The 13,474-nt window shown below is 43.2% G+C and overlaps 1 protein-coding gene across 1 annotated transcript in view; it reads left to right on the top strand.

Moving 5' to 3' along the window:
- The window catches only part of grik4 (glutamate receptor, ionotropic, kainate 4), a 362,254-nt gene extending 349,302 nt beyond the window's left edge, over positions 1-12,952 (top strand). Inside the window, exons 15-21 of the mRNA XM_086261523.1 lie at positions 4,291-4,400; positions 5,390-5,563; positions 5,928-6,093; positions 6,801-7,026; positions 7,862-7,990; positions 8,072-8,190; positions 9,960-12,952. Of these exons, the coding sequence (XP_086117649.1) occupies positions 4,291-4,400; positions 5,390-5,563; positions 5,928-6,093; positions 6,801-7,026; positions 7,862-7,990; positions 8,072-8,190; positions 9,960-10,349 (1,314 nt within the window). The 3' untranslated portion in view covers positions 10,350-12,952. The remainder of the gene's footprint in view (positions 1-4,290; positions 4,401-5,389; positions 5,564-5,927; positions 6,094-6,800; positions 7,027-7,861; positions 7,991-8,071; positions 8,191-9,959) is intronic.
- The last annotated feature ends 522 nt before the right edge of the window (positions 12,953-13,474 follow it).

Raw genomic sequence — 13,474 nt, 5'->3', positions numbered from 1 at the left:
GGCAGTCCTCCGAGAGTAACGGAGAAGGGGAGAAGCGGGAAATATGGAGGGACAGCGGGAAGTTGAGAGAGAACAAGGGCAGTGCAAGGTAAAATGAATGAGTTTTTCATCTGTGTGTTGAGATGAAAAAAGGACACATAGCTACTAAAAAAGGCAGCAATTTTTCACTATTTTATTTGTTGAGATGGACTCATAAAAGCAGGTCTTAGAGGATGTTTTGCCCTCTGTGCCACAGGTGTATTATTTTACTTCCTGGGATTTGCCTCATCCCATATATATCATCTTAACATGGCCATAAAACTGCTATAAAATGATACCCCTGACTCTGATAAAAATCATTCAAATATGGCAGCAAGTACTTACGCTGTGAAGAGACACTCATCCAGTAAACATCTAATTTGGTCCTTGGTGTACTCTGTTTATATTTTATTACTTTGTTAATTATTTTCTAGTTCTAGTCTACACTTCATCGGCAACTTTGTGACGTACAGTCATTTGAAGGCTTGTTAATGCAAATATCTAATCAGCTGATGCACAACACATTTAACCTTGAAGCAGATGGGCTACAACAGCAGAAGATCACACCGGGTCACCCACTCCTGTCAGCGAAGAACAGGAAAATGAGGCCACAGTTTCCACCAGCTTACTAGATGAACATTGTTCGGTATAATTTCTACTGCAATATTCGAATGGTACAGAAACAAAAGCATGGCTCCATCCTCCCTTCTGTCAATGGTTCAGGCTGCTCATGATGGTCTAATGGTGTGGAAGATATTTTTCTTGGCTCTTTTTTAAACACCAACTGGTTTTAAACATCACAATGAGTTCACTGAACTTAAATGACCCCCAAAAGTCACCAGCTCTCCATCCCATAGAGCACCTTACAGATGTGGTGGAATGGGGGATTTTCATCACGATGTGCAGCCGACAAATCTGCAGAACGTTAGCGATGCTATCATGTCATTATGGACCAGAATCCCTGATGAATATTTCAGGCACCCTGCTGAATCTACACCATGAGGAATTAAGGCACTTGTGCAGGCAAAAAGGTGGTCCAAACCAGTATTAGCAGGGTGTACTTCCTATAGAGTCCAGTGAGTGTATATCTTCTATTTAACAGTAACTACTGGATTAGTCACGGATGCTGTGCTTTCCTTAGCAAGCAGTCAATGTGCTTTTCTGTGCTGAGTGGTGGGTGCTCCCTGTGCAGTTGCCCAAGCACATACTGTATCTGCCCTGCTGTGGATGACTGACAGTTTAGACAGCTGCTGACAAGATTAGAAACACAGGCACACACACAAACACACAGGTGCTTGACAGTCTGTCATGCACACACAGACTCATCGTCCAATATAAAGAGAGACTGGACCACCTAAATAAGATTGTGATGTAAAGCATGTCTCTGAGAAATTACTAAAAATATTTAGTATTTGCATGCATAATTTATTTATGAATAAATGAATGAAAAATAGGTAAACCCTTGTATATGTTCTACTTTACAATTTCCTTACATCACTGGAAATCCTGAGTCACCCTGCCCCGTGAGGCACTTCTCCTCAAACAATGTTTAGTGGTTCGCACAGCAGTTTATGGCACAGCAATTTTGAACCCATCTTGATTGATTTCGTTTGGCAGCACAGCGAGCATTTACATATTAAGCACTTGATAAAGGTGGTATATCCATCCGACAGGTCCCAAGTACCATTAGCATTCACTTGCATTTCCCTTTCCAGCAATTTGTCAAATGTAAGTCCAGTAGTCATTGCTTTACCGCTGGTTTGGTCCACACCAACTCCGAGGGGTGAAATATGGCTCCTTAGCTGTTAAACGCTCTGCTATTGTGGTGCAGATTGTATTCATGAGAACAGGAGCAGAGAGGAAATAAGGTAGTTAAGATCAGCGCGAGTGAGCCAAAACAGTAAAGTTGGCACGGTAAAATAAAAGCCCTGAAAGGTGTTAAAGCACTGCTGAGCTGTGTGGAGCTTTAGTCGAGTGATCACACACCATGTTTTTCCATGTCACGAGATCATCATTAAATAGAGTTTCATTAAGCTTGCTCTTTCTAGTCCTTAGTTTAATCTAAAATGTTTTGATACAGAAAAAAACTGAATAAACTATCTTATCTTTGGAAATGTGCACACAGATTTTAAAACATTTTCATGCAGTTTCCATTTAGCTTATCTGAAGCTTTGTGTGCTCATTAATTTGCCTACTCCAGCTATGGATTGTTCCAGTTTCTAACTCTTAAAAAAAAAAGTAAAACACTTTTGTCCCTTAGTCTCAAAGCCAATACATAAAAGCAGCAAAGTCGAGCTTTCTAAGCAGCAAACCTCCTACTGTTTTCCTGTTGTCCTTGTAATCTTCCTGTTGTCTCGTCCTAGCTTTCTCTCCGTCTCTATTTCTGAGTTGCTCTCTTGCACCTTCACTTTGCCATCTGTTAGCACACTAGTCCCACGTCTCTGCAGTGATCTTTATCTTAATAATAGCACCTTGGTGAAAACTTAACATGTGGACGAGCATGCCCAGCAGTTCACGAAGCGCTGGGTCAGCATGCATCAAACTGGACCAGCAAAACAGGAGGACTCATGTCAGCACATACTACTGCTACTCCAGTAATGCCAGTGCCAACCGAAGGCAGCCTGGCACTGATGCTCACTTTACAACATATACCTCTGACATGGCCATTGTGTGTTTCAGCTCTGCACTATTCCATTCTCAGACAGCTATCGCCATCGTCATAAGCAATTGCACTCTATAACGTGGTCTGACATACGTTATGAGTGGCAGGCTGATTCGAATCTTGCTCAGAGTTATTCGGCAACTCTCTCCCCCTGCTTCTCCTGCTTTCTGCACCACTCCTATTTTACTCAGTCGGGCTAATATGCAAGTGATTACAGACGCATTAATGAATTTTCATCTCCGCACAACTCTGAATGGGGATTCGTTTATCATAACAAATGCCCACCAAAATAATTTCAACCTCTTTGCCTCAAATTAAATTTTGGAGGGCCTCAGAAATGTATTACTGCAGCGTTTTGGCACGCAGGAGGTCTGGCAGGAATACTTAATTGAGTTTTTATTTTTTTTATTTTTTGCATAAATGCAATTTGGGCTTGTTCACGTAGACTCCACGGCGGTGCCTTTGACACAGAAATGGACAATGAGGAATTTCTACACGACTAAACGTGTCCCTCTCATAGCAACATTTAGACAGTTGGTTGTTTGATCACCTCCATTATCTAAGCGTCCTGCTGGCCCTGACAGCCACCTCCATTTCATAGTCATTAACAGGCGGCGGACGTGCACTTGTGTGTAAATGGCTAATATTCCCCTGCAGACATTTGGTCGGGAAGGGTGTAAGCTTAGCGTGCGCGTGTGAAATATGAGCAGGCACAAACACACATATAAACAAGCGGGCCCAATCATCCTGACTGTGGTTCCCCAGTAATTAGTTTCATTTAGAGGACAATGTTGCATAATGAAACATTAGGAATTAGCCCCTATATTCCCATCGCTCTACTGGCTGCCAACCTCATTTTAGCCATGTTATCTCCTGGTTACCAATGCACATTTATATGCAACACCCCATAGCTGCTTCAGCACAACTAGCCTTTTTAGCCAAGCCAGAGCTATTAATCCCCCTCCACCTGTGTACACTGCCCACTCCCGGTCATACTGCAAGTCAACTATAGGTCATGGAATTGAATTTGTCTTTAATGTGGTTCTAATGGTTTAGCTGATTATTTGACATTTCTTTCTCTCTACATGCAGACTTGTAGAGAGTAAAAATGTTGCCTTTTGTTAGTTTTGACCTCTGATTATTCTGTACGACTAAACCTAATAATGTATCTATCACAGCTTGTTGGAAGTTGTGAGAATTTTTTTTTCAGTGTTGGAATGCGGGATATAAACCTCTTATCAGTGATGTCGTATTATCATACAGGCCTCTGCCACTCTATTGACAGTCCATGGGAGACTGAGTTTGCGCTTTCATACAGTGCTGATCTGAATGTTTACATGCAAATGAGATTCGTATAATTAAAGTGCTATCAGTTTAGGACAGGGAAAACCTATGCTTATCGCATCAAAATCCGTTTATTTGCGGTCACAGTCACCTTTTCCATCTTCTCCAAATTACACAGGCACCAGTAAATGTTGGTCAACACACACCGAACTGGAGGTGGGAAGAAAGGGAAACAGAACTGAAATGCAGTAATCATCGCCTTTCTATGTTTCCTTCTTTAGTTTATGTCCAAGAAGACCAGTCATTCTGTGTGTGTTGTCTTCCAGGGACGTAGGCCAGGCTACTTCTCCTTCCTGGATCCCTTCTCACCGGGTGTTTGGCTCTTCATGCTTCTGGCCTACTTGGCTGTCAGTTGCATTCTCTTTCTGGTGGCCAGGTAAGGAGCTCAACCATAAAATGCAGTCTGTACAGATAAGCGAGAGACAGGAGAAGAATGAGGCAAACAAATGGACTGGGTACAGAGAGTAAGAGCACACAAAAAAACGTTTCTTTGGGCAATATACGGCGGAGGAAACAGGTGTTTGTTCTCTCGCTTCTCTTTAGCCTCTGGTTGATCTTGAACATCACAGAGAAAGAGACGTTCTCCCACCAGTGGCAGGTCTCTAGCATCACATTGCCACCTGCTGGTCAAGGATGGCACTGCCACAACTGCTGCTGAAAATCATAATTTCCTTTGCAATGGAAATATTACTAGGTTACAGTATATCTAATGAAGATGCTTTAATGCAAGAAAATGCTAATTGAATTCTGCAGCACCTTACAGAATCAAATTAAAAGTACCAAGACCTTCAAATTTACCAGTTTTCTAAAGATAGCTCTACGGGTGGTCTTTGGTGTAATATGAAAATCATTTATAAATGTTGGGTGAGGTGGTTTAATCGTAGCAGTTTTGGAGATAATAATACATGTACTCCTTTTTTTAGGTGTTTACTAAGAATAATTTTTCCACCCGTGATCACAGTGGGAAATATGTTAAACATCTGGGTTGTTTAAAGTTTTTTGTCCTTCTTTTGAACTTTGTTGTAATTATTTGTGACTCAGAAAGAAATTCTATCTTTGCCACGTGAGTCACATGGCTCGTTGGTTCAACCCAGCACAGAACAGAGTTGTCACAGAACTGTAGCTATATCTGAGCACCCCAATTACACCGCCTGCATCCTCACAGTTTAAGTAGGCAGAAGCGAAGCACAGGTTGGTTCTCCCTCTGCAGAGCCAAGGTGACTTTGTCCTCACTTGACTGAGTTGTTTTCTCCTCATCCTTCATCCCTCTTCCTATCTCCATTCCTCTCACTCCCCGTCTCTTGAGTTTTGCTCTTATCAGAATACATAATCTAACTTTCATTCCCACTCTCTCTTTCCCCACAGGCTGACACCTTATGAATGGTACAACCCCCACCCTTGTTTAAAGGGACGCTGCAACCTGCTGATCAACCAGTACTCGCTTGGCAACAGCTTCTGGTTCCCAGTTGGAGGCTTCATGCAGCAAGGATCCACCATTGCTCCTAGAGCTCTGTCCACACGTTGTGTGAGCGGAGTGTGGTTAGTATTGGCTCCAGATGCACGGTGCAATGCACAGGTTTCTCCATCACGGAATGCAATTCATCAGTAACGCATTCTTGAAGCTTGATTCCAGATTTCAAGAGTGAGATTGTGCATTTGTGTGCACACGAGGCATCGTTTGTGTCTGTCTGTCCGCCTTTGCAGCTAGAACTTTATCCACCCATTAATCCATCCGCCATATCATCTACTGAATATCCTGTCATGTCTTCTCCTCTCAGGTGCGCAGTTATTTTAATCCTTCTACACCTCCACCCAGATCATTTATCTTCACGTGTCAGCCTGCCCATTTACATACGTTTGCAGGTGAATACATATGTTCTTGTCCGCTGCCTTTCCCACACAGGTGGGCCTTCACATTAATCATCATCTCCTCCTACACCGCCAACCTGGCCGCCTTCCTAACAGTGCAGAGGATGGAGGTACCGATAGAGTCAGTAGATGATCTGGCAGATCAGACGGCGATAGAATATGGCACCATGCACGGTGGATCCACGATGACCTTCTTCCAGGTTAGAAGTTACACACATTGCTGTATATGCCACATTGTTTATCCTCCTAAATCTTCACTCACATACATACACACTGTATGTAGGCACAGGCTCACTTCAGAGCACATGGAAGTCAATGGGTCATCTGTGATCAGCTATCAGCTGTCCTTTTCGTCACCCTCCTGTCCTTTATGTCTTCCTCCTCTAACCACAGGTTTTATCTGTTTCCTGTCTCTTTTTTGCCACAACCATTCAATATCCTTCTCCTCGGGGAGATGGGGCACTGTCCAGGTCCTCTTTCATCTTTTGAGATTTGACCTCAGCGAGAAAAAGAGAAAGACACTGAGCAGGAGAAAAAGAGGGTGTTAGAGGGGAGAGAGACAGTGAAGGATGATATTGGGCGAAGGGAAGAGAGATATTAGCCTTGTATTCCTTGGCGCTTTCAAGTCCACTGGACCTTAAATAACTCAGGAAAGACAGGCTGAGAGAAAGTAAAAGACAGGTGGAGGTGTTAAGTGAAGTTTCTGTTCGGAAGTTTCTCAAATGGGAAAGAGGTGCGCTAATAGAAAAAAAAAAGGGGGGGGGGGGGGGGGCGCTCTGATGTAACACTCCATCAGTCCAAAAAAAAGCAAACCAAACCAAACCAGAAGAGGAGATGCTTTGTTAACTGTCTCTCACTCTCTGTGCCTGTTTCTTCTGATCTTATCTGCTCTTTCACGCCTGTGCAGAACTCCCGCTACCAGACGTACCAGCGCATGTGGAACTTCATGCAATCAAAGCAGCCCAGCGTGTTTGTGAAGAGCACAGAGGAGGGGATTGCCCGTGTCCTCAACTCTAACTACGCCTACTTGCTGGAGAGCACGATGAATGAGTACTACCGCCAGAGGAACTGCAACCTGACTCAGATTGGAGGACTGTTGGACACTAAGGGCTATGGTATCGGCATGCCGCTGGGTGAGTGGAGGACAAAGTGTTGAAAATTGGAGGACACTTGAAAGTGACGGATAAGCAAAAGAAGGAGAAACTTGGTCAAGTAGTTGAAACATCTGATACAAGCCGCAGAGAGACAGAAGCCAGTTTGCCGGAGTACTGTGGGGGCAAGGCAGTTAGTGTAAAACGAAGTCAACGGAGGAGAGAGCTGATGGTTTCGCTTAAATGTGCTGTATAATTCATTGAATGAAGAGCAGAGGCATTAGTTGGAGGATACACCATAAACGTCACATTGGAGAGTTGAATAAAAAAGTAAAGCCTCAGCAAAGCCAAACCACTAGCTGCTATCATGGGGCAAAATGATGCAAAAAGGGAGAAACTAAGAGAGCTTTAATGCTAGATTTTAATAGAGCAGCTGTTGCCATGCTGTGATGGGAAAAGTGAGGACAACAGCGAGGGAATTTGAGATATTGTTCCTGTGAAATGTGAAACAGTTTCTGCGCGACGCTCGCTGCTCCAAGAGTATAAACACAGGGTTTACTTACACTTTGATCTCAGATTGAGTCAAACACACCTTAAAGTAAACAGATTAATTTCCATTCCTTTGATGTTTAAAGGATAGATAAGCCGTCTTTTTAGTGGATGATGGCGCCGTGACCGTAAAACATTGGAAGATCATTGTAAGCTCCTTAATCTCAGGTTTTGAAATCTTCGTTTTGTTGGTTCGGGTTAAGCGTGGTGAAGTGACGCGCTCTCACATTTGCCATGGCATACCAGAGGAGAAGGAAGAAGAAGAAGTCAAGGAAATGTCACTCTTCGTTTGTACCGTGTCCCTCATTTACTTTTCTCTTCCCTTCAGGGTCAGTGTACCGTGACGAGTTCGACCTAGCCATCCTCAAACTGCAAGAGGACAATCGTTTGGAGATCCTGAAGAGGAAGTGGTGGGATGGCGGCAAGTGTCCAAAAGAGGAGGACCACCGTGCTAAAGGTTTGTCTCTGCAGTTAAATCCACATCTTGGTTGATGATGCCAGAAAACACTTATCCCGCCCAATCCCGGCATCTCTCCAGGTCTAGGGATGGAGAACATCGGTGGCATCTTTGTGGTGCTGGTGTGTGGCCTGCTGGTGGCAATCTTCATGGCAGTGCTGGAGTTTGTCTGGATGTTAAGGCACGCACCAGGAAATGAGGTGAGAGAGGGCTATCTAACCTGCATCTGCTTTGTCTCCCTCTCCCCTCCCTGGCACCTTCCCCCTCGCGGAGCTGCTAGGCTTTTCCACAGTGCGCAGCTTTGACAGGAAGTTATGAGCACAAACCAAAGTAATACCTCGTGTGTTTTTTGTATTCATAGCAGAGAAGCATCCATTCATACCATATATATATTACACAGAATAATCAAACTGTACAGTAAAAAAAAAGATCTTGTTTTAGTTATATTTACAGGGTGCTGCAAATCTTTATCTCAGCCTTAATCTAGTGACCTTATTTAAAACACACTCGCTGTTGTGTCCACGATTGTCAAAAACTACATGTCCTTCTCACCATCAAAAGTTGAAATATGGACAGTAGAGGATTAGTCGTGGCAGTCAACTAGAACTTTGCGCTAAGAATGGACTTCAAGCAAGGGCGTCAGATTTGTTTTGGAAGCAAAAAGAAAAAGACTGCTTTTTGGAAATGTCAGGACCAAGAGTCGCTACAGCTCGGTCACACAATGTTGGTTATTCAAAGTAACAGGGGACAAAACAATGATAAATGACACCTGAAACACTTAAAAGTGCCACGCTATGATTTGAAAGTTGCTGATACAGAAGCAAAATCACCAGCCAATAATGCAAATATTTCAAACTGCATCAGCACATTAGCTGTCCTCTGAGGCTGAAGACAGACCTGCATTATTACAACCTCTTAAACAGCAACTTTAAAAATATTTTTTTCTAATTATTTTTAGGAAGGAAGGAATTTAGATGCATTTTTTTACTGGCGAAAGTTGAAAGTGCTTTTGAAAATTATGCTGAAAGTGTGTGGTATTGTAATCCAGTATGAAAATATGATTTCAATGTAGCTTCATCTGGAGAGAGAACTAGCAAGCAACCTGAGTGTCCTCAGCATCCAGATGTTCTGCTGTTTGGAGGATTTTATTTATTTATTTTTTATTCACAATAGACAGATGAGTTTAGTGCTAGTGGAAGGGGCTCTCCTGTGATATTCATGAGGGAGGACTGCTGTCAACCACAAAAGATGACTTGAAGAATCAGAGAAAAATGTGCATGCAGTGATATCATTACCTCCGATGTGATTTCTTTAACAGATACTTGAATACTATTTGGCGCTGTGATTTTAACTCAATAAACATTCAGAAAGTCAAAAACCCACTCATGTGATTTCTTCTTTTGGAGCAGTACAGATTGATGTCTCACTCTAAATTGTGAACCCTGTGTGTGTTTGTGTGTGCGGGTCTATATATGTATCGTTCATATTTGTGCATCTGGATTTACGCCTGTGTGCATCTGTACAGTGTTCGTGTGCAGCTTATGTGGATTGGTGATGAGTTTCTTTTCCGTCTTGTGCTTGAGCTGCGGTGTCACGTCTGTGATTGCGATTATTTGAGTTTATATCCTTGTGTTACACCCAGCGGATCACTTGATCACCAGTGCCGGCGATGAAATGCGTGTGCTACACTTGTGGATGTGAAAAGTAAATTTAACAAGCCCGTGTGTATTATATGTGTCGCTGATTTCACTGCTGGCCGCTCAGTCTACATCACCCTATTCTCTGTCCCCCATGCAATTTCCCTATTATGAACATAACCCTGAAATGTATCTGTTGTGTGTCTTTGATGTCACTCCGTCTGTCCTGATCGAGCCCATAGTCAGTGAGTTGTCTGGCCTCTCTCTCTTTCTCTCCCTCTCTTATTCCCCTCTGCCCTATCTTTGTTTTCTTCCCGTGTGTGTGCTTGCAGCAGTCAGTGTGCGAGGAGATGCTGCGGGAGCTCCAGGGGATCGTTCTGTGTCGCGACAGCCTGCAGGCGAGGCGCCGCCGGGCGGCGTCGATGCTGCGGCCACGGCCCTTACCTCTGGAGGAACGTCGGGCGCGAGCTGCCGCTGTCAGCCTCAGCAACGGAAAACTGTGCGGGGGCACGGGACTGCCTGAACCCCTTTCCCACAGACTGGCGCAGGAGGCTGCCCTGGTCGCGAGGGGGTGCAGCCACATCCGCATTTGTCCCGAGTGCAGACGCTTCCAAGGACTGAGGATGCGCCCCACAGGGGGCCCAGGGGCCCTCCCATCTCCCACTCACAGTGAGGAGAGCATAGAATGGGACAAGACCACAAATAGCAGTGAACCTGAATAACGCCCCACAATTCCAGCAGGACTGCCTTTCCCAGCAGCCACCTCTCTTCTTTCCAGGGATCAAAGATCATGTGGCATTTTAATTCTGCCATCCAGAGTTTATCCTTAAAGGACAGGACAATGCTGTGGACTTTCTTTTACCCCTGAGGCGACCGCCAGCAGTGAGTTTTTGGAATCTCTCCTTGGGCGAACTTTTTCCTTGGTCATAGGAAAAACTGATGAGTCTGTCTCGTTGTGTTCTGTCCCTGGTGGCCCTCTGTACCGTGTAAAACAGGACAGACAAAAACAGCTACGGGGCATTTGTACTATGCAGTATTTCCAGTCATTTATCATTGTGCTGTTTCTTTTCTTTCCTTTTTAAATTATTTCTGTCCTCTGTTGGATTATCAGTACTGAATATTGTTATTCTATTGTTAAAAAAAAAAAACTTTAAACAAGGTCCTTTTTTTATCTGACAATTTACTCCAGGAACGTATATTGCCTCTGAAGAGCTGCAGAGATGGACAGATTAAGGCAAGGTCAACCTTCACGTTCTTTTGTTTTGAAAGTGCCAAAAACCACAAGCATCATCTTGTGGCTGAAGAAAGCACCACAGCCTTGAGAAGACGGCAAACTCATGTGAACATAGAAAACAAAAGGACAGACATGCGGACGCAAAGACTCCTTTTATAGTAGTGATATTCTATTAAAAAATGTTTTAATTGTTGGGATCTCTGAAAGACAGTGATGCATGTCCAGAGGTGTTGGCCAGTGCTCACTGAATGAGTCATCCTGAAGTGGTTCTAGGGTAGTCAAGTCAACTTAAAGAAGGATTTTCTCTTTTGAATACCTGCTTAAAAACATGATGTCTACGCACACAAATGTACATGCACAGAGACATCCTCTTATATCATCCCTCTTCTGTGCACTGACATTACTTTCTCCTCCATCTGTCCTCCGTGTCTGACCCATTTATTGTCCTTGCACCAGTCCCCTTTATGCTCTCTTGCTTACAAATATATCCATTGTAAGTTATAAGACATCATTTTTTTTCTTTTTTTTTCCAGCTTACATATTCAGTATGTGTATCAAACCCAGCATATATTAGAACCAACCAAAAACAAAGTCCTCGGTAGAGTGAAGGGATTTTTATATCAGCAGTTGGCTTGGCTTGTTTTAAATGTCAGCGCAGTTAAACTTTTATTGAAAGTGATATTTTACACACTGCTCGTAGGAGACAGCCTGGGTGCACTCTGACATTTTGATACTATAATTTTTTGCAAAAAACCCCAAACCAAACTTAGAATACATTAACCAGGCTAAAACGTGGCGGATATTTAATGCAAAGTGATGCAGGAGGAGCTGAAACACACTTATTTTTCCTTTCCCCACTACCAAAGTATTTGATAGTTACCTTGATTTGCTTTGCGTCAGCCATAACTTGAAGAAGTGAGAATCCACCACCAGCAGCACGAGTCTTAAAATCGCCTCACTTTCTGCTCGCATTACAGAGACATATGGCTTATTTTCCTGCTGTACCGGCTGGTTTGAAGGTGTTTCTGTACGATAGCCCGACCGTTTCACAGCGAGAATCAACGGTCATCCAGCTGTCTGCTCCGCTTCTTGCTTATCTTTGATGTGCCCATCATTTTAAATCTGCCCATCAGATTCTGTCAATCACCATCCCTCAAAACCAGGCTGCCAACACGACACAGCTTGAAGGTACCGCTGCAGCGTCTCTTGTTCTTTTATTAGCCACGAAAGCTTTCTGCCTCCATCCTTTTTCATCTGCAGGTTTTCATGCTTGGAAATTCATGCATATTATCATTTATCATCCTGTAGTAGAACACAACATATTTTGATCACTCTGTCGTTTAAATGAACATTTCATATTCATGGCAACAAACTCTGCACATCTTCAAATACAGTACATCTAATCCTCCAGTAAGGAGCTGCTGTGTTATCGACCCACAGAATTGTGTGTATTTACAGTATAATCATCGATATAATCATGGAGGTGCCCGGTAATGTGTCTTTTATTATTGCAGCAGTAAACTCATTTGGTGTTCATTATGTTCATAGGACAGAGAGATGCGCACTTAGGTGTGTGCAGTGATTTAATGGAAACATTTAAACGCACACAGACACACACCATGCAGAGTCATTCCCAGGATCCTCACAAACAGTTAATGTACACTTTCTGTAGCTCCATATATAATAACAGGTTTAAATCAAATTGCCAAGCAGATGGCAAAGAAAGAAGAGCCACAATTCATTGTTTTTTTTTAATGAAAGGTATTTCTATCCATTTGCTGAATGTCCCTAAGAAACTCATGAGAGTTTGAAGGCTCTCGCTGCTCTCAGTGCTAACTTCTTAAACACTCAAAACATTTACAGGGGGTGCTAAATCAAGCGTAGTTGGAATGAGATTGCCAATTACCTTGAAGGCACGAAGAGCAGTAGAGTAGGAATTAAAACAAATCCCACAGAAACACTGGGCGACCTTCTCTGGGAGACCACTGAGAGACGGCTCGGTTTGGCTGCTATGTTTTATATGCTTTATTTTTCTTATGTTGACATTTTTATTCCATTATAAATACATTTCTTAAAACAACCTCAATTCTCTGGGATTGCTGGCTTTGTCTCCTTTGTTTTTTTTCTGCTGTGATGTATTTGACCTTCTGGGCTGTTTAGATATGTCACGCTAAATAGCTTCTGAGTGCGCTTTCTTTTCTTTTTTTTTGTTTTTTGGGGGTTTGTTTTAGGTGAGGAGGGGGGCATTATACAACCGGGAGAAATATGCAGAGCACGCAGCTGCTTTGTTGTGACATATACGCATGCAGAGAAGCATCAGGGACGTATGGGTTTCTGGATGAGTACACAGAACAACTATCGAGTGAACCAGAAGGATCTGATGCACCCACATCTCGTTTCTCCCCCATAACTGAATTAACGTCTGCTCACTTGTGAATCCTTTGAACAGCTGAGAATTTGTGTGGGTAGGCAGTCTAACAGAGGCTAATGAGTTTAACAGCTCGCTCATGTGCTGTATAAGCGTCCACTCACTCGTAGCCCATCTATCACTGTGATTTTTCAGTGGATATTTCCGTCTCCTCGGGACAGTGATTGAACGCCACACAACACCCT

This window comes from Aulonocara sp. 'chitande type north' Nkhata Bay, linkage group LG14 (genome assembly GCF_057382095.1).
Source record: "Aulonocara sp. 'chitande type north' Nkhata Bay isolate Kocher_YH1m ecotype deep benthic linkage group LG14, A_spYH_male_GT1.1, whole genome shotgun sequence".
Lineage (NCBI taxonomy): Eukaryota > Metazoa > Chordata > Actinopteri > Cichliformes > Cichlidae > Aulonocara > Aulonocara sp. 'chitande type north' Nkhata Bay.
This window is presented reverse-complemented; position numbering and strand designations above follow the sequence as displayed.